At 38.9% G+C, this 21,827-nt stretch overlaps 1 protein-coding gene across 12 annotated transcripts in view; it reads left to right on the forward strand.

Moving 5' to 3' along the window:
- Positions 1–21,827, forward strand: part of LOC140209900 (ankyrin repeat and SAM domain-containing protein 1A-like) — a 409,914-nt gene that overhangs the window by 50,317 nt on the left and 337,770 nt on the right. For all 12 annotated transcript variants that reach the window (XM_072278542.1, XM_072278543.1, XM_072278544.1 and 9 more), the window contains exons 2-3: positions 16,871–16,951; positions 19,280–19,436. In XM_072278542.1, coding sequence (XP_072134643.1) covers positions 16,871–16,951; positions 19,280–19,436 — 238 coding nt within the window. The remainder of the gene's footprint in view (positions 1–16,870; positions 16,952–19,279; positions 19,437–21,827) is intronic.

The raw sequence follows: 21,827 nt of genomic DNA on the forward strand, positions 1-21,827 counted from the left end.
GTTTGACAAGTTTGTTACAATTAATAATTCTGAATCTTGTTTATTCTATTTTACACCCGCTACCAATCTCATTTTAAAGCTTTGCATGTTTCAGTAATTGCAATCATGTCAGATTCCAGCAAGTTTTGCTCTGTAATTCCTCACTGGAATGAAAGCTAGTTCATTAGACTTGAAATAACTTAATTAATGAACACAGCAGCATTTTTAAAAATTTCTCCTGTTGATTACATTATTGGGAATGTTAGTTATGCCATTCTTCTGGACTCATACTGATAAAAGTAACTGTACAGAGAGATTCGGCCTCAGCAGGAATGTGTTCAAATCTGGTGATCTTGCTCTTGGAAGATATCAGTATAGATCTAGTGTAGATAAGATTTGCTTGGACATCGCGGCAAGTTGGAAATTGAATGGATAATTTGGAGCGAAGAGACTAAACTGCTGAAGGAGTTTGATAGGTCAGGCATCATCAGTGAGTGCAAAATGATAATCATGATTTGGATTAAGACCCTGCATCAGGACTGAGGGTGTGGATCGGCGATAGCCAACTTTGAGGAGTGAGAGGGAGAGATGAAACAGGAACTAGGAAGTGATTGGATCGGTGAATTTAGATGAAGAGGTGTTTATGAGCAGATAGAGGGGGAGGGATCAAGGTGATGACAGAGGCTTGAAGGTGAGTGGGGAGATGGTGTTAAAGAGTGTGGAATTTCAAAAGCAGCCTAGGTGGTGAGTGGTATCAGATAAATGAGAGATGCTTGGTAAAAGGGGAACAGTGGGGGAAAGAAACTGAGTGAGTGGATTACTGGCAGACCAATTTTGGAGGGGAGTTGGTGGAGACCGTTAGTGGAAAGAAAGGCTTGCGTGAGAGGATCTGGATAGGTCACAGGAGGGAGGGAGAGAGGGGGGGTGTTGGAGAGCATTAGTGGAAAGAAAGGCTTGTGCGAGAGGATCTGGGCAGGTCACGGGAGGGAGGGAGAGGGGGTGTGGGGAACGTTTGTGGCAGGTCACGAGAGGGAGCGAATTCAACATTCATTCAGTTGTACACTACCAGGCAGAAGTGCTGATCCACTTATTTTCATTTGCCCTGTAATCTGCTTTTTTGGCATAGAGTAGATTGCGCATGATATAAGTAGGCATGCTTTATTGTAGATTTGCACCTGGTATTGCAGGACACTTAAAGAAGCAATTCTAATTGTGCAAGCACTGAGGGGGAAAAAAGGGAAAAATTAACATTTTGTTAACTTCCAAGTTCAATTCTTAAATTATTTCATTTTTATGCTTCTCAGTATCAAATCTTAGCCATGTAACTGGAGGTATTAACTTAAACTTTACTTTTGGGAGCTTGTTTTGTTGAATGAGACTATCAAGAAACTATCTGAATTTCTGGTCCCGTCATGAAAATTAGAATTTGCTCACAATTTATGAACTGTTCCTACTAATTATTGATGTGAATTATTCAAAACATAAACTCTCTTCCTTTTATAGTCTGTTTTAAGCATGCTTCATGGTAAGTTGCAGAAAAATAGGAAGTTTATTTGTTTCCAGTCCTGTGGTGTACAGTTGAATTACAGCTGGTGTTGAATCAGTGTTTTTCGTTAGTAGTTTAAACTTCTGTGGAAGTGAGCTTTTTATGAGCCTTAAAATACTGAACTTTTGAATTTAAACCTTCATATTTACAAAAATCCAGGATCAGTATTGTGTGCTTTAAAATATATATAGAAAAAGATATTAATCGTTCTCTGTGCAATAAAAATCTTGGTTTAGAGTAATAAACTGGATTGGTGAAAGTAAAGATTTGCTTGTCCAGAGTTGAACTGCATGGTCTGTGCTAGGCAAAACGTCTGTTTTGGTGCTTGTGTATCCTCCTCATTTATCCCGAATCATGGTTTCAACTTCATAGGTGATGAAGTTTTTGCACCACTTGCTCTTTTAATCAGTGGCTGATTTACCAACTTGTAGGTCAACTGCCAGGTGGGTACCAGGTCAGATTGTCAAACAAATAGGGAAAGTGCTGTATGAAGTTATTGTGAACAAACATCACTGGCATTATCACATCAACTAGTTGTGGCCATATGCTCCCGAAGACATGACAAGTTCATTGGACTGATCATTAAACACAGAGCTGGACCGATGGCAGATTGAATACACTGTAGGGAAGTGGTCATGCATTTTAGTAGAAGGAATAAAAGTGTAGACTATTTTTTTTAAATAGGAGCAAATTCAGAAATTGGAGGTGCAAAGTGACTTTGAGATCGTTGTGTAGAATTCCTTAAAAGTTAACTTGTAGGTTGAGTGGGTAGTAATAAAAGTAAATGCTGAGGCTTTGTAAACCATTGGTCAGACTGCATTTAGAGTATTATCTTGTGCGATCTACTCTATACCGAAAAGCACATTACAGGGCAAGTTTTGGGCCCCTTTTCTAATAAAGGATGTCCTGGCACTGGAGAGAGTCCAGAGGAAGTTCATGAGAATTATTCTGGGAATGAAAGAGTTAATGTATGAGGTGCATTTGATGGCTCTGGGCCTGTACTTGCTGGAGATTAGAAGAATAATGGTAGGATCTTATTGAAACCCTATTGCATATTGAAAGGCTTAGATAGAGTAGAAGTTGAGAGGATGTTTCAATAGAGGGGGAGCCTAAGACCAGTGGGACTGCCTCAGATGCCCCTTGGAACAGGGGTGAAGAGGAATTTTTTAAGCTCAAGGGTGGTGAATCTGTGGAGTTAATTGCCATAAGACAGCTGTGGAGACAAAGTCATTATGTATATTTAAAATTGAAACAATTAGGTTCTTGATTTGTACTTTTGCGGTATATCACTAATTATGGGCCTCCAATCCAAGAAATAGCCTTCCACCACCAGTCTCTGCTTTCTACCAGCAAACCAATTAAGTATCCAATTGGCCAGTACTCCGTGAATTCCATAAGATCTTAATTTCAAGCACAACTGACTGGCTAGAACCTTATCAAAGACTTTACTGAAGTTCTTTGAACCAAGTCAAGTACCTTGTCTTCAGCTTTATTGGTCACATCATCAGAGAACGCAATCAAGTTCATTTAGTATGATTTCTCGTACACAAAGCCATGTTGGTTACTCCTAATCAACGCCTGCTTTGCCAGATAAATGTACATCTTATCCCTCAAAATCCTCGTCATTAATTCAGCTACCACCGTGCTTAGACTCGCAAACAACAGGAATTCTGCAGATGCTGGAAATTCAAGCAACACACGTAAAAGTTGCTGGTGAACGCAGCAGGCCAGGCAGCATCTCTAGGAAGAGGTGCAGTCGACGTTTCAGGCCGAGACCTATTATTTTGGATCTCCCCCTCCCCCTCCCACTTTCAAATCTCTTACTAACTCTTCCTTCAGTTAGTCCTGACAAAGGGTCTTGGCCTGAAACGTCGACTGCACCTCTTCCTAGAGATGCTGCCTGGCCTGCTGCGTTCACCAGCAACTTTTATGTGTGTTGACCGTACTTAGACTTGCTGGTCTGTCGTTCTTAGGTTTTATTTTTATTTTTTGCTGTTGTTCTTAAATCTCTGAAAATCTTACCCATGGTTAATGATGCAAATACCTCAAGCCAGGGCTCCAGAGATTTCTTCTCCAGCTTCCCACAATGTTTTTGGATAAATTTGCTCAGGGCTTGGAGACATCCAACATGATAGTAATATGAACTCTGTAAGTTATCCCCATTTATTTATGCAAGACACATAATTTCCAGCATCTGTAGAATTCCTCGTGTTTGCCCATTTATTTATCCTTATTGCAATTTCTTCAGATGTTAGGAGAAATAGGAGAAATATTTATTAAGGATCTTGGCCATCTCTTGTGGCTCCATCCAAAGACGTTCCATTTGGTCCTTGGGCCTGTTCTCTCTCTGGTTACTCTTTTTGTTTTAGTATCCCACAAATTTCTTGCTTTTCTTAAATCTTTCTCTACCAAAGCTATCTCATGACCCCAGTATAGGGGATTCAGGAGTATACTCTTGCATCCTAAACTCTGGGGGTTCTCTTGATCCTAGCTGCCTATACCTGACCCATCATTGTATGTGCTTCAACCTTCGTCTATCAGGGTTCCCTTCTACCAGCCTTTACCCTTCACTCTAATGGGAACATACAGACCTTAAGTTAAAAAATCTCACCTTTAAAAGCTTCCCACTTGCCTTTGGTCCCTTTGCTCGCAAATATCTCCTCTCAATGAAACTGTGCTGACTTTGTACTATTTCTTATTATACAACTGCAAGTACATACAAAATTCATCCTTATTAATGGTTTCTAAAATCTTGCCAACCACTGAGAACAGGCGGACTGGCCTGTAACATCCTGCCATAAATGTTCCCCCTTTCTTAAATGGCAGTGTCACATTTGAAATTTTCCTGTCTGGGATTCTCCCTGACTCCAGCGATTCTTGAAAGATCACTAATAATACCTCCACAATCTCTTCAACTACCTCTTTCAGTGGTTTAGTTCATCTGGTCCAGGTGACTCATTCAGCTTCAGGATTTTTTTTTTTAACTTCCCCAGTGCCTTCCTCTTAGCACACTACACTCATCTCCAGCCCAGACTCCAGAATTTTTGGCATGCTACTAGTGCCTTCCTTAATAATGTTAACTTTCAGTATCATTCATTGAGCTGGAGAGCAGCCATCTTGCAACTCAGCATTCTGGATGTCTCCTCCTTTCCTGGTGACTGTTGATTTCCCCAGGTGTTTTCATGTCCCAAAGATGTATGGACTGGTAGATTAATTGGCCACAGTAAATTGCCCCAGTTGTATAGTTGAATGCTTCAATCTGTGAAATATTGATAGGAGTATAGTGAGAATTGAGCAGAATTAGTATAGATAGGTGGTTCGCTGACTAAATGTGGACTTGGTGGACAAAGGGCCTATTTCGGTACTATTTGACCCGAAAGCTCTAACTTTCTTTTGTAACAGTAAATGCTATAGGTACTTCCAAAAAAAAACTTAAATCTTCCTTTGTCACATAATGATGGTAAGTATTATGTCACTGCATTTTATTGTTTTACTTTTTTCCTTGTAGGCAAGTTTGGCAGCTGATAATGCATAGCCAGCTTGCAAAAAGAACAGTGATAAATGAAATTTGAAGGAGATTTACTATTGAGATTTGCTATTTTTTTAACTTTAAAAATGCTATTAAAATGAAAAATAAGATTAATTTTCATATTGTTTATTAATGCATGACACATTTATTATCATATACACTCAGACCCTGCTTAATGCTGACGATGCATTCCTTGGAGGTGGAGCACGATGTAAATCAGCGCTATGCAGGGTCATTATAACATTATGTAAATGGAAATGTGTGCCTGATTTTAAAAAAACAAACCAGAGATATATACACAGTAATTCGTGGAGTAACAAACATGCAAATAGGCTTAGCCTGTGCATTTGTGGTGCAGCAGCACATCGAAGCAGCAGCGGAGGGAAATGGGTGGTGGTTACAACTTAGAGGAAGGACCAAACTGTGGGTCTTCCTCTAACTTTGGCTTCTTCTTCAAGTAAGTGTGGAGGTTTGACTGCTTTTTCTTAAGTTTCCTCTCATGAAGCAAGAAATCATGTGGAGAGCGTCTCCCTTTGCGTTATTGCTCTGCTCCCAGTCAGGGTCATTATCAGTGAACTGGTCCATGATTTGAGCGCCTGTAGTGATGCTAATGCTGAGGAATTTTGTGGTGAGGTTTCTTGCTGGTGTTCACCCTGGGTGCGTTGCTCTGCTAATTCTCGAAGCTTTTTGTTATTAAGGCTCTCCCCATGAGAATGCAGTAACTCTTCAACATTGTCATCATTAACATTCTCTAATCCCACTTCATTGGCCAGTTCAACAATGTTTTGGATGACTGGTTCTGCCTGAAATCCTAGAATGTTGTTGCATGCTCTGGCCATAGCTTCTTCCACACTCCGTTCATGCAGTTTGAAATTGCAGGCCGTCTTCCAGACATTATGGGTAGAAACAATGAAATAAATTGGCGAGGGAGCAAGAACATTTACACCAGTGGGGGAGGCAGAGCATGAACTAAGAAGTCATTGGCTGTGAATGACTCAGAACATATGTAAAGTGCTCTCATTGGCTGATTGAATATTTACTGTAATAGTGGCAGTTCTTCAGAAGTTTTAAGTGTTCAGAATGAAGTTTTATCATTTAAAAAAATTTCAATAAAGAATCAAATAACTGTTATAACGAATCAGTGCTATGCATGGTCTGAGTGTATATGTACAGTAATTATTATCTTGAATTGCAAGTAACAAACTTCACTCGTCTGGTGTACAAAAGGTTAAGGGAAATATCTAAGCCTTCATGCAAGTCTATAAATTTAATAATTTGCAGTGCAATATTATTTTCAATTAGGTAGCTGCTTGTACGTCTTGTAAAACTAAAGTAGCTCAATTGATTTAATGATAATTTGACAAGTTCCCCATATCGCCTGAATGCTGATATGTATTCCTTACTAATGTTACATTACCAGACATCCCACCCTGCAAAAACTCATTTCAGGGAGGTAGCATCATCAATTTGCGGGAGACTCCCAGAACTTCCGAGAGAGGTGGGATGTCTGCAATAGAGTAGCTCCCTAGCAGCTAGCCAGCTAGTTTAAATAACGTTAGCTATGCTAATGAACGAATGACACCTGTTAAACTCACCTCAACATATCTTTTACAGTCTTAACCCACCATGGGCAATAGAAAAGTCACTGTTGCAAACAGTGCAGCGAGCAACATTGTCATTATTTTGACCCCTATTAGGCAGGGGTGTACTTTTGTGTAGTCTGGGGTGACATATATTTTATATTTTCTTTTTTTGGAACACTCTGCCATGGTGCGCTTGCGCTCGCTCGCTCGCGCTCTCTCTCTCGCTTACTTGCTCTCGCTCTCATGGTCGCTCTCTCTTGCTTTCTTTCGCTCACTCGCTCACAAAAAAATTGATTTCCGTTAAATTGTATATAATTTGCGGGCATCAGCGAGCCACTATTCATATGCAGGAGACTCCCGGAACTTCTGGGAGAGGTGGGATGTCTGCATTACATTTTATTAATCTTCTGGCTTGCTTCCAGTTGGATGTTAAAACTCATCCAAGCCACAACAAATTTGGGATCACATGACTAAACATGAAACTTTGTTAATTACCAATGTATTCTGCTAAAACTAGTACATTTAATACATGGTGCCACTTTCTGCAAAATTAGTGTTAATTATTTTGTTTGGAAGACGATCCATTCATTTCAAAATGCCAGAATAGAATTATCTTGCACAGCTGTTTACCGTTAGTACATTAATTGTTCAGTTATTGTCAACAGAGCAGTATTTATATGAAGCGGTTGAGTTGGCTTCCTTTACTGGAAGCTCAAGTTGATAAGTATATGATGGAAGTCTATGAACAATTAGAGAGCTGTACCATTGGTTAATAACAAACAGGGGAGCCTGTTATCAGAATCTACATGATGATTGAATATATAAATATTTTCTGTCTCATTAGTGCATCCTTTAAGAATATGTAACAGTTGACATTTTAAAAAAATATCTCTGACCTATAAAGATGAAGCCACACTCAGGTTGGAGGAACAACACCTTATATTCCGTCTGGGTAGCCTCCAACCTGATGGCATGAACTTCGACTTCTCTAACTTCCGCTAGGCCCCACCTCCCCCTCGTACCCCATCTGTTACTTATTTTTATGCACACATTCTTTCTCTCACTCTCCCTTTTTCTCCCTCTGTCCCTCTGAATATACCTCTTGCCCGTCCTCTGGGTCCCTCCCCCCCCCTGTCTTTCTTCCCGGACCTCCTGTCCCATGATCCTCTCGTATCCCCTTTTGCCTATCACCTGTCCAGCTCTTGGCTCTATCTCTCCCCCTCCTGTCTTCTCCTATCATTTTGGATCTCCCCCTCCCCCTCCAACTTTCAAATCCCTTACTCACTCTTCCTTCAGTTACGCCTGACGAAGGGTCTCAGCCTGAAATGTTGACTGCACCTCTTCCTACAGATGCTGCTTGGCCTGCTGTGTTCACCAGCAACTTTGATGTGTGTTGTCTGACCTATAAATCTTTATATGAAATGATGTTTATATCTCTACTACAACAAAGGAGGTGGACAAGAGATGCATGGGAATACCTTCACTTGCAGGTTTCTTTCCAAGTCAATTCAGTTCAGTTCAGTTCAAGTCAAGTTGATAAAATAGTTTTCTTGTTTAAAGTATTAAAGAAATGTGTCATTTTTAACTTTATGCCATTTTGAAATCAGTTCATCTTTTACGCGGTGAGCTGTTCACAGTACCAGAAATTTTGACCAGGGGTGCCCAAACTTTTGCATGCCACTGTAGAAGATTAGCTGACTGACAGGAGGCAAAAAGTGGGAATAAAGTTGACCTTTTCTGGTTAGCTGCCGGTGACTGGTGGTGATCCGCAGAGGTCATTGTTGGGACAACTGCTTTTCACGTTATACATCAATGATTTGGATGAGGGAATTGATGGTTTTGTTAGGTTTTAGGATGATATGAAGATATGTGGAGGGTCAGGTAGTGTTGAGGAAGCAGGGAGTTCAAAGTGACAAATGGGATATAGTGCAAGGACGTCTATGGTCATGCACTTCGGAAGAAGGAACAAAGGCCTCTTCTATTTTCTAAACCGGGAAAAAATTCAAAAATCAGAGGCGCAAAGGAACACATGCAGGATTTCCTAAAGGTTAACTTGCAGGTTGAGTTGGTAGTAAGCAAGGCAAATGCAATGGAAGTAGTCATTTCAAGAGGACTAGAATATACCAATAAATATGTAATGCCCAGGCTTCCTCAGGCATTGGCCAGGCCACATGAAGAGTATTGTGAGCAGCTTTTGGCTCCTTTTCTAAGAATAGTTATGCTGGCATCTGAGAGGGTCCAGAAGAGGTTCACAAGAATGGTTTCGGGAAGGAAAGGGTTAACATATCAGGAGTATTTGATGGCTCTGGCCCTGTACTGGAGTTTAGAAGCATGGGGTGGCAGGGGTGTGTGGGAAGGGGAATCTCATTAAATATAAAATATTGAAAGGCCTAGATAGAGTGGATGTGGAGAGAATGTTTCCCAGAGAGAAGGGTCCTGAACCAGAAGCTGGAAAATGGGGTTGAGAAGGATAATGTATCAGCCATGATGGAATGGTTCTGTTCTCCAATAATGACTAATTGTGTCCTTTATAGTTGATCAACAGACTTAAGATGCTGAGTGAATTCTATTATAACTTGCACTATCTTTATGATATGAGCAGGATGACAGGCAAATTGCTTGAACTATGGTGAAATGGTAATCCTTTGTTTTAAAAAAATCAATCAGAGCATCACAGGGCAGGTCAGCATTTTTTGACCATCCCTAGTTCTTTAAAATGGTGTGAGCTATTCTGATCTGCTGTAGTATCTGGGCTGAGAAGTGGCAGATGGAGTTTAACCCAGGTAAGTGTGAGTTGGTTCATTTTGATAGGTCAAATATGATGGCAGAATGTAGTACTGGTGTCCTACGCTTTCCGAACGTTCTCTTTACGACATTTCGCTTTTACGAAGGACCTACATTAGTACCTGTTTTCGCTAACTGAAAGAGGATTTTCGCTTTTACGAAAAAAGATGCTCGCTTTAAACTTGTGTTTACCTGGAGAAAGACTACCATGACCATGAAGCCTTGCACGGGCAGGTGTGTGTGCATGTGTGACGTGCGAATGCGTGTACGTGCGAATGCATGACGTGCACATGCATGTACGTGCCGATTTTTTTTTCGACAAATTGATTTTGGCTCAAACTTCCCGATTCTGTTAAGTGAAACTAGACTGTATATACATTATTTCTACTTTATGTAGGCTGTGTATTTATCATACCATTCCTGCTTTTACTATATGTTGGTATTATTTTAGGTTTTATGTGCTATTTAGTATGATTTGGTAGGTTATTTTTTGGGTCTGGGAACGGTCAAAAAATTTTCACATATAAATTAATGGTAATTGCTTCTTTGCTTTACGCCATTTCAGCTTACAAGTGATTTCATAGGAATGCTCGACATTCGGATAGCGGGGGGAAACCTGTAATGGTAAGACTCCTGGCAGTGTGGAGGATCTTGGGGTCCAAGTCCATAGGACACTCAAAGCTGCTGTTCAGGTTGAATGTGTAGTTAAGAAGGCATATGGTGTATTGGCCTTCATCAGCCGTGGGATTGAGGTTAGGAGCTGAGAGGTAATGTTGCAGCTATATCAGACCCTGGTCAGACCCCACTTGGAGTACTGTGCTCAGTTCTGGTCACCTCACTACAGGAAGGATGTGGAAACTATAGAAAGGGTGCAGAGGAGATTTACAAGGGGGATTGGGGAGCATGCCTTATGAGAATAGGCTGAATGTACTTGGCTTTTTCTCCTTGGAGTGATGGAGGATGAGAGGTGACCTGTTAGAGGTGTATAAGATGATGAGAGGCATTGATTGTGTGGATAGTCAGAGGCTCTTTCCCAGAGCTAAAATGGCTAATACGAGAGTGCACAGTTTTAAGGTGCTTGGGAGTTGGTACAGAGGAGATGTCAGGGGAGAGTTTTTTATGCCAACAGTGGTGAGTGCATGGAATGGGCTGCTGGTGACTGTGGTGGAGGCGGATACAATAGGGTGTTTTCAGAGACTTCTGGATAGATACATAGAGCTTAGAAAAATAGTGGGCTATGGGTAACCCTGGGTAATTACAAAAATAAGTACATGTTTGGCACAGCATTGTGGGCCGAAGGGCTGTATTGTGCTGTAGGTTTTCTATGTTTCTATTATATCAGACAAAAAATACTTTCATAGTCCAGCTGGACAGTTGATATCAGGAATTAGGCCCAGTGACTCGGAAAGAATGCAAGTGTACTTCTGAGACATGGACAGCACAGTTGGACAGCATAAAAGTGCTGATAAAGTCTCATAGCTCGATCAACTTGATTCCTGGGGCAGTCTCTGTAGAGCTGACATGTTTTTCTTGTGACTGTGAGTTTCCTCATAATGCTTGAGTTTCTTTCCAACCCTAAAGGTTTGTTAGTTTGGTTAATTGGCTGCCACAGATTTTTCTTACTATAGAAGGTGGTAGGAGAATCGGGTTGAATTGATGGACAAATGAGAGAGAATAAAAATCCCTGGAAATTAGAGATGGGATTGCTCTGAGAGCCAGTGCGGACTTAATGCATGAATTGTTGCCATTTGTGTTATAAAATGTTGGTGCACGGCTGGCATTGTATTGATGATAGAGGCTATGAGTTTGTGCGGTGCTGTCAGAATAGCTTTGGTAAACAAATGTTAATTCTACATGATAGACTGGTGGTGGAGGGAGTGAAGGTATCAAGTCACGATTAAGATACCAGTTATTCAGGCTGAGTGGTGTTGGAGTTGCAGCTGTACTCATTTTAAGCAAGGAATGCATACCACTGTAGAAATGTGAGAGAGGGGGAAAATTTTGAGATTTGTGGGGTTATTTCCCCATGCAGTGGTAGCTACCTATAACATGCAGCTGGGAAGGTGGCAGAAGCAGATATGATAGCAAAACTCAAGAGACATTTGGACAGATGTGAACAGGCAGGGAATGGAGGAAAACATCAATGTGCAGGCTGATGGGATTTAGTTTGGCGTTGTGGTCAGCACAGACATTGGGCTGAAGGGCCTGTTCCTGTGTGGTACTGTTATGTGTATAGAATTTGTGTTGTGGAGCATTTTTATTATGGATAAACATTAATTTTATGGTCAAACTCCACAGTGAACTTTTTCAAAACACAATTATTTACATATTGTCGTAGTAAACCATTTTCCTGTGAACATCTCTGGATGCATTCTGAGTTAGAATATTGTTTTATTTCTACAGTAAAATTGTGGTTTATTTAGAAATGGATACTCCAATTTGCATTGGTCACTGCCTTTTAAAATAGAATAGATGTTTGTAACATCATACAGTGAATTCCCACACAGCTGACTTGAACATAATTTGGATTCCAGAACACAGTTAACACATAATGCAGTCATGTTTGCATAAAACCATGTGTAGCAAGAAAAGTTTAAAAATTTTTTATACATTGTCCACTCCAGTGCAATTGATTTAAAAGGAAAAAAGTTTTCATGCTTTTATCAAGGTCTTTAACAGATAAAAACAGATTTTTAAAAATTTGATGTGTAAAGACCAGAAATAATTGGTTCCAACATTGCCAAATAAAAACAAATTAAGATGCAGCAATAATGAGTGGTTTGTAAATATCGACCTCTCAGCCATAAATTAGAAGCTTCTCATGAGGTAATAATTTCAGTTCAGCTTCTGATTCTGCTGGATGTTGCAAATGTAACATTTTAATTTAGAGATACAACATGGAACACGCCCTCTGGCCCAAAGAGCCGCACTGCCCAGCAACCCAACTACTTATTCCTGGCCTAATCACAGGACAATTTACAATAACCAATTAACCTACTAACCAGTATATCTTTAGATTGTGTTTGGAAACCACAGCACCCTTAGGAAACCCATGTGTTCATGGGGAGGAACATACAAATTCCTTACAGATGGCATTGGAATTGAACTCAGAACTCTGACTCTCTGAACTACAATAGCCTTGTGATAACTGCTATGCTACAGTGGTGCAGGGAGGGCCAGGTTTTTTTTCAGGTGTTATCTTGATTTTGTTTCAAGGTTTTTTTTCCACGTGCAATGTGTGCTACCTGAGAACTGTTCTTTGACCTCGGCAAATATCGTATTGACACTAACCAGAAGAATTGGCATAATTTAGATCAATTAGATGCACTTAAGGTTAGCATTGGAACCATTTTTGGATATTTGTTCAAGCTTTACTGTTCCAATGTGTTGGAATTATTGTTCCACCACACTCAAAGGTGGAATCTTATTTGCTGTCATTCTGTATTAAATGGCATTCTGTGAAGTAATGAAACCAACTATTTAGAAAGTTCATGGTGTTGAAATTCTTGTGTGATGTGGAAATTTTCATGCAAACAAAGGAAAATTACAGGAGGTGATGTGCAGGTCAAGGCCAAACAAATTATGGGTGTCAAGCACCTTCTTGCTACGTCCCGTAACAAATAGCAAATAACTTTGAGTGGTTCAATCATAAGTGCATTTATTTTGCTTGCAGCAAGGGGAGACCATCACCACACAAGCGCCGGTGATCACCTCCAAAAAAGACAGCATAACCACTCCTTCATACACAAGTACAACTACCCATGGTTCAATTCATTGGAGGGGTACAATCTGTCCTTGGGTTTAATCAGAGGAGTTGGCATTCTTCCAGTCATGCATCTGCTGGTCTGTAGTTTGTCAAGGATTCTGGTTCCATTGGCATAATGTTGCACGAATACTATTAGCAAAGCACTCTAGTGCAATACAAGTTCCATTTTCTTACTACAAGTACATTTCTACAGGGGCTTGAATTAAAACTTCGGCAAATTAAGAGAAAATATTCATTTTGAATTTAAGGTGGTGCAGTGTGCTCATGTTTGAGTTGAGGATTGCATTGCAGATTTTAAATTTATTTGGTGGAGGTCTCACACAAGAGAAAATAGTGTAAAAGGCGTTGCTCATCTGTGTACTTAGTAACCAGTTATGCTGAAGTTGTTGAGCTTTTCTGTAGTTGAGCTGCTACAATTTTGTTGTGTGGGATTCCACATTGCATCTCTAGCTAATGAGCTAGCCTCAGAGATTGTCAAGATGGGGAAATTAGCATTCTGACTGCCCATTTGAAAAGGGTTCACTTAATTTAGCTGCTTTGCAATTTTTTTTCACCCTCCACTGACATCTCCATTCCACATGGGGGAAAATCCACAGAAAATAATGACAAGTGTTAAGATTCCATACTGGCCAAAAGAATGTTATCAAATTCATGGCGAGTTGATGTTATGACAACTTAGCACAAGGAAAATCCGATGGTTGAACACTGAAAGCTGTAAGTTCCTGAGCAAAGTGCACGGCTCTACCATTAGTTTTGTGAACATAGTGATTTGCTGACTTCCAATCAAATGAATCGTGTATCATAAGTTTCCTGAATTTGTACTGAAGATATTGTGTAAGCTCAGTGCAAAAATTAAGGAATAAAAATGAAAAGTGCAGAAAATTCTCAGCAGGTCCGTAGCCTCTGAAGGAAGAAACACAGTTAAAGTTTCAGAATAGTAACAGCTTTCCATAACCCTTTCTTCTGAAGGATCATTGACTTGAAATGTTTTCTTGTTTCTCTCTTAACAGATGCGGCCCTCATCCAAAGCATATTTTTAGTGTTTTGTTTTTATTTCAGATCTTCATCTTCAGTGATTTTGATTTTCAATTAGAAAGTAGGGGATTATTTACTTCAGTCAAAGTACCCTTTTAATAGTTTTATACTGACTGTGGGTCAGCCACTCGGTCACTGAAAACTATTTATCCTTGTATTTTAATATTCAGGTTTTCATCCAGTGTATCCTCCTTTTAATTTCTCTTTCTGTAGTTAATGAAACATAGTTAGGTGCAATGACAGAATTTGCTTATTCAGACCATGCACTGTGACTGTCTTTAAATTTAAAGACAATATTTAAATTTGATAGTTTTTTAACATTAATAGCTTGCCTGATTCACTCATGTTCCAGGTACCCTGCAAATAGTATATAATAAAGGTAGAAAATGTTGGATATACTCCTGTATTCAAACATTAATGTTTCTATATTTTTTGTTTTTATTTTAGATTCCCAGCATCAGAGATCTATTGATATATCACTTGTAGCAGGGGCTGCACAATTTCCACCTCTTTTGTCAGACAATATATCATGCAGATAATATTGTCAAGGGCAGCCTAAAGAGCAATGGCTGCCATTTGTTGCCATGTGAAAATGTTAATGGTTAATGGCAAAGCTTAATTTCGAAAAGTTTCTTGAAAATGTAAAGCATTTTCTATGCCAATTTCTGAATGGGGTAACGTAGCAAGGAAAAGCACAACAGCTTCTGTTTTTTTTTGTCCTTACAGGACTGCAAGTTTATTGTTTGAGTTGGTAATATTCAGTCACATGGAAATGTGGAAGGATGACAATTGTCCTCAAGAGAAATTTGCTTTCTGATTGATTCCTCAGTGTAGGAGTGTAGTCAAGAATGATAAAGGATACAGTGGCATGTGAAAGTTTGGGCACCCCGGTCAAAATTTCTGTTACTGTGAATAGTTAAGTGAGTAGAAGATTAAAAGGTTATAAAGTTAAAGATGAAACCTTCTTTTCAACATTTTAAGCAAGATTAGTGTATTATTTTTGTTTTCTATAATTTTAGAGTGAAAAAAAGGAAAGGAGCACCACGCAAAAGTTTGGGCCCCCCAAGACATTTAAGCTCTCAGATAACTTTTACCAAGGTCTCAAACCTTAATTAGCTTGTTGGGACTATGGCTTGTTCACAATCATCATTAGGAAAGGCCAGGTGATGCAAATTTCAAAGCTTTATAAATACACTGACTCCTCAAACCTTGTCCCAACAATCAGCAGCCATGGGCTCCTCTAAACAGCTGCCGAGCACTCTGAAAATTAAAATAAATGATGCCCACAAAGCAGGAGAAGGCTACAAGAAGATAGCAAAGCGTTTTCAGGTAGCCGTTTCCTCAGTTTGTAATGTAATTAAGAAATGGCAGTTAACAGGAACGGTGGAGGTCAAGTTGAGGTCTGGAAGACCAAGAAAACTTTCTGAGAGGACTGCTCGTAGGATTGCTAGAAAGGCAAATCAAAACCCCCGTCTGACTGCAAAAGATCTTCAGGAAGATTTAGCAGACTATGCAGTGATGGTGCACTGTTCTACTGTGCAGCAACACCTGCACAAATATGACCTTCAGGGAAGAGTCATCAGAAGAAAACCTTTCCTGCGTCCTCACCGCAAAATTCAGCGTCAGAAGTTTGCAAAGGAACATCTAAACAAGTCTGGTGCATTTTGGAAACAAGTGCTGTAGACTGATGAAGTTAAAATAGAACTTTTTGCTGCAATGAGCAAAGGCATGTTTGGAGAAAAAAGGGTGCAGAATTTCATGAAAAGAACATCTCAATTGTTAAGCATGAGGGTGGATTGATCATGCTTTGGGCTTGTGTTGCAGCCAGTGGCATGGGGAACATTCCTCTGGTAGAGGGAAGAATGAATTCAATTAAATACCAACAGATTCTGGAAGCAAACATCACACCGTCTGTAAAAAAAAAAGCTGAAGATGGAAAGAGGATGGATTCTACAACAGGATAATGATCCTTAACACACCTCAAAATCCACAATGGACTACCTCAAGAGGCGCAAGCTGAAGGTTTTGCCATGGCCCTCACAGTGCCCTGACCTAAATATCATGAAAAATCTGTGGATAGATCTCAAAAGAGTAGTGCATGCAAGACAGCCCAAGAATCTCACAGAACTAGAAGCCTTTTGCAAGGAAGAATGGGCAAAAATCCCCCCCAACAAGAATTGAAAGACTCTTAGCTGGCTACGGAAAGCGTTTACAAGCTGTGATACTTGCCAAAGTGGGTGTTACTAAGTACTGCCATGCAGGGTGCCCAAACTTTTGCTTCGGGCCCTTTTCCTTTTTTGTTATTTTGAAACTGTGAAAGATGCAAATAAAAAAAAGTAATCTTGCTTAAAATATTAAAGAAATATGTCATCTTTAACTTTATGCCTTTTGGAAATCAGGTCATCTTTTACTCAGCTATTTACAGTAACAGAAATTTTGACCAGGGGTGCCCAAACTTTTGCATGCCACTGTATGTAGCCTTGTCTTGCCATGTTATGTTGAGACACTTTATCTTCCAATGCACTGTCACAATGAGTCCAGTTCTTTTCCTGCAAAGATTCATGTTGTATACTTAGATTTTTGTGTTGACTTCATTGACTATGTTGGAATAAAGTAATATTTCTGAAAGAATGTTTTTTCTATTTCAGTATTTGGAGAGGGCCAAATGTCAATTGTGTGGATTGCTCGGGATATACTCCACTGCACCATGCTGCTCTAAATGGACAAAAGTAAGTGAGGAACTAGCGGATGAAAAATTTGGAATTTTGGTCTTTTATTGAAAGAATGAAGCATTCAGTGTAAAATGTGTTGACTGACTATATATCTCAGTGTAATAGTTTTGCATTACTTTGAAAATGAAAGAGAATAAAGCAGTCTTGAAAGTTTTTATGATTTGCTGAAGATATCCTGTTTTTGCCCTCAAAGAAGGTCTGCCATTGTTCAATGGAGAAAGTTTAGAAGTTCAATTTATTATCAGAGTGCATACATGTCACCACACACCCCTGAGATACTTTTTCTGCGGGCATACTTAGCAAATCTATAGAACAGTAACTGTAAACAACATTATCAGTGAGGAGCGTCAATGTGCTTATAAACAGCTGAATCAGTGAAGTTCATAGAGCTAATGATATTGAGGGTGCAAACTAAGCCCAAGTAGCAATAATCATTTTGGTTTAATTATACTTAGGAAAGGCATGGTCTACAGAGATGTCAAAATTTTATTTGTTGCCACAAAATTGAAATACATGTAATTTGATGAAATTAAACCTAATTTTGTAACATTAATTAAGATTTGCTTAGTCACTGGGAAATCATTGGGAAGTGTTTGCTTGTGCCATATGTCTGATGCACAAAGTTTCAGTTGGAACAAAAATCCTCTGGGGAAGTACAAGGTCACCCGTTCAAGGCCCGAGAAAACCAAATTAAAGCACTAGATGGAGACTGAAGAGGTTCTGTTAATGCTGGAGATTTTAAGCAGCGCACAGAATGTTGGGGGATCTCAGCAGGTCAGACAGTATCTCTGGAGGGAGGTCAGTGTTTCTTAATGAGGAGATGGACCTCAACTAAATTGTAGTAGAGTAGATTTCATATTACAGTGGGTCTCTGCATGAGTGACTCCTTTTCTCAGGGCTGCTGGTCTTAGTCTGAAATGGAAATGTTGAGTTCAGTATTGAATGCTGTGGTGTCGCACAGCTTGAGGTTGCCCACATGATCTATATATTTTGGGTTTTATTCTTTTTCCAGGATAACATACTACCTCCCAATGTTACAGTCTCTTAGCTTGTTATAACTTTTATTTGATATTTGAATGAATGCTTTCTGAAAATTGAAATACAATTTTTAATGATTCCCTTTAGCAGCCTGCATGTTATATTTTCCAAGAATGAATTAATTTGTCAAACATTTTTCTATAACAAAACTAAGTGTAAAGATTCCAACAATTTTTCAGTGACATTTTTCTGCTTTGCATCTATCCCAGTTAACACTAGTATTCAAGAACAGAGAGAGACAGAGTGCAAATTACTATTTAAAAACAGTGGGGTCTTGGTTGCTGTCCTACCACTGGATCGAAGTGTTATTTTCCCAGCAGAGTGCTTTACTTTAATGCTGACCTGGCAAACCAGCAGGTTCAGTCCTAAAATCTGAAACATCCTGAAGTTTCGAGCATGTGCACCAAAGTCAGATTTGATTTGGTTTCAATGAGCAAATTGGCATTTCCAATCAAATCACTGCACAAAATAAGTTCAATCTTGTCTGTCAGTAAAGATTAGATGGAAACTAAGTTTTACTAGAGAAGTACCAGGGTTAAAATGGGCACATATTGTGAACAGTTGAATAGGCTTGAGTGATGCTACCTTATTCTTTGAAAGTCTGATATTTATCTAGTTCAATGCTAACTGTTTAAAGAGAAAATGTTTCCTGTGATTTTAGAATTGAGAATAAAAAAATTGAATCCTGCAAATTTGAGATTGCATCAGGGAATGATCACCACAGTATAGTGGAAATTTGGATCTTCTGCACCCCACACTATCAAAATAAAACATTATAAAGATCAACAGACTTTCATTAGTGATTCGTAATGTGGGATATAGGTTAAAGGAGGAAAATGGAATTGAGGCTCAGATCAGTCAATTAAATTATGGACTCAGTGCATGAAGTTGATAAGGCTGTTCCTGTTTTATTCTTTGTAGTATTTGAAATGAGAAATTTTTCTGATAAAATTGAATTCATATTTTGGAGATTGGCTTGCATTTGGAGAAAAATTACTGAATCTCTGTGAACTCAGTTGTAACTAGTAATATACTTTGGTTCAATTATTGCCTAGATAAAGGCCAGATGGTGTGTTGCGACCATGAAGAGAGAACAGAATGCTTTATTTTCAAAGATAATTGAACTTAACATAACTTGGAAAGCAAATTGACGTTGTAATAATACCATTTAGTTGTAATTGAGCCATTTACTGTCTCTCATGTAATAACATCAGTTTGGAAAGTATTGCAGGATCTTCTTGCCACCATTTCTGTTTAAAGATGTGATTATATTTTTTCTGCTCATAGGGAAGTTGTTGAAATGCTGCTGAAGAACGACGCCTCCACTAACATTGCAGATAATAAAGGATGCTATCCACTTCACTTGGCTGCTTGGAAAGGGGATGCACAGATAGTGAGACTACTTATTCATCAAGGACCATCTCATGCAAAAGTTAATGAACAGGTCTGAAGTCTCAGGGTTTGTGATGAGTGCTGTTGGAGCAAATAAGCTAACTATTTTTAAAGATCGTGGAATTTGCCTTTAAGTTCATATTGATGATCAGCTGCAGTGGAAAAACTCTACAGCTGACATGAGGGCCAGCGATCTTGTTGAGTCTACATGCTGCTTGGATAGCTTGACTGAAGCATCATTATAATTACTAAGAGTCTTCTGTTAGCAAGATGTTAGTCACATGGTTTGAAGTGTTGTCATCTGCTTTAGATTTGGTTTTAAAGTTTCTAGCAATATTCCATTTTTACACCAGTGAGGCTTAGACAAACATTAACATTGGTGGACAACGTGTTGCATCTCAAAAACAGTCTGATCGCAAACAAGATGACCAACAAAATATTTAATTGATTATCTTGTGTTCCTAACATAAACAAACCAAAAAGATCATTTTTAATCTTGTGGAACAGGGGATCAATACAATTTGAATTTAAGAGATAGAAGTAGGTCTTCACTATTTTGATCTTTTATATTATTTACAGACTTAAGTATAGGGAGCATATAAAAATCAAAATAACTTTTTTCTAAAAATAAAAGTTCAGAATTATTTCCACAGGTAATACTCTGAAATTACATAGCCTTAAGGCCATTCATACTTTTACCACACTTCACCTCTATAGTGTTTGACTTTTAGTTATACCCAGCGAGAATTAACCATATCTTCCAATAGTATCTTTCTGGTAATTCAATAAAAAAACTGTGATAATAAGTGACAGTTAAATTAATAATTAAAAACATCACTGAGAAGTGCCATATTTTGAACAGGAGCTCAGTTCCTCTCTATATCCACACTCCCCATCGTTCTCCAATATTGCATGAAGCAAATTAAAAGTCCCATGAAAATAAAATCAGACACTAGCATATTTCAAGCAACACACATCAAAGTTGCTGGTGAACGCAGCAGGCCAGGCAGCATCTCTAGGTAGAGGTACAGTGGACGTTTCGGGCTGAGACGTCGACTGCACCTCTTCCTAGAGATGCTGCCTGGCCTGCTGCGTTCACCAGCAACTTTGATGTGTGTTGCTTGAATTTCCAGCATCTGCAGAATTCCTCGTGTTTACTAGCACATTTCATGTATTTTTACATTTTTTCCAAAAATTTTAGCCTCGAGGAAAATGTATGATGTTTTTGATCAACATTTAGAAAAATGTTCTCTTAGATTTTAAAAATGACATTGTTTCTCTTTGGAAGGAGAAACTGCTAAATATCATATATTGAGGTAATTATTGTCTCACGATTGGGGAATGAAAAATGATTCCACTAATTTTCCTTCAAGGTGTTTGCTTTCACTATTGAAAGCATTTGTTATTTGAAATGTAAGGAGAGTTTAGTAAATAATTGGAGGTCTATACATACTGTAAGGCATGAAAATGCCTGACGCAGGCCTCTCATGGTCTGAGTCGACGTTCCCTTATACATATTTGAAGTATTTGTAATGCACTGCATCTACAGTTAAAATAACACCAGTAGGATGAACAGTATGTTTGGTTACACATTTTAGTTCTCACATACCTGACCGTAGAACGTGGTAACCAGTACAGAATGAGAAATAACATAACAAGCATGACAGACACATGAACACAGCAGTATTTGAAGTTGTTGGGCAAAGAATTCCTTTGGATATAGAATAAAATAAATTTTCTTAAAGTCAAACTATATACCTCTAACTGTCCAAATTTCTCCTTAAGGTGCAGCTGATGTATTCAAATCAGTGGAACTACATCCACATTTTTAATTTTGGGTGCATGTTTAGATTTAGATTTTTTTTAAAAATTATGAACTTGATTTATGGGCACACATTTTAAAAGAATATATATTGCAGCAGTTTGCCAGTGGCTACCATCACTATTATAATGGTTTGGTATTTTGAACAATGGGCATTCATTGATCTTAAAATGGAGGGGATCTTGTGTCCAACTTGTTGATTTAAGAAGTAGTCTAATCACAAACAAGAGAAAATATGCAGACACTGGAAATCCAAGCAACACACTCAATGCTGGAGGAACTCGGCAGGCCAGGCAGCATCGATGGAAAAGAGTATAGTTGACATTTTGAGCCGAGACTGTTCATCAGGACTGGAGAAAATAAGATGAGTCAGAGTTCTCACCTCCTCATTTGACTCCTCAGCTTTTTTTTTCCCCTCCAGTCCTGATGAAGGATTTAAATAGTTGTTTGTATAACTTGGCTGGCTGGAAGAGTGGCTCAACAGATAGTTCTGTTGTCTTGGCTCCAGGAGCCTACATTTAATCCTATCATTATTCTCTGTTTTTAAGGGAAATAAATGTAGCCTTTCACCATCTCTGGCAATCTCCTTTTTGCTCCCTCCATGGTAGTCATATTCTTTAA

Source organism: Mobula birostris, chromosome 14 (assembly GCF_030028105.1).
Source record: "Mobula birostris isolate sMobBir1 chromosome 14, sMobBir1.hap1, whole genome shotgun sequence".
Lineage (NCBI taxonomy): Eukaryota > Metazoa > Chordata > Chondrichthyes > Myliobatiformes > Myliobatidae > Mobula > Mobula birostris.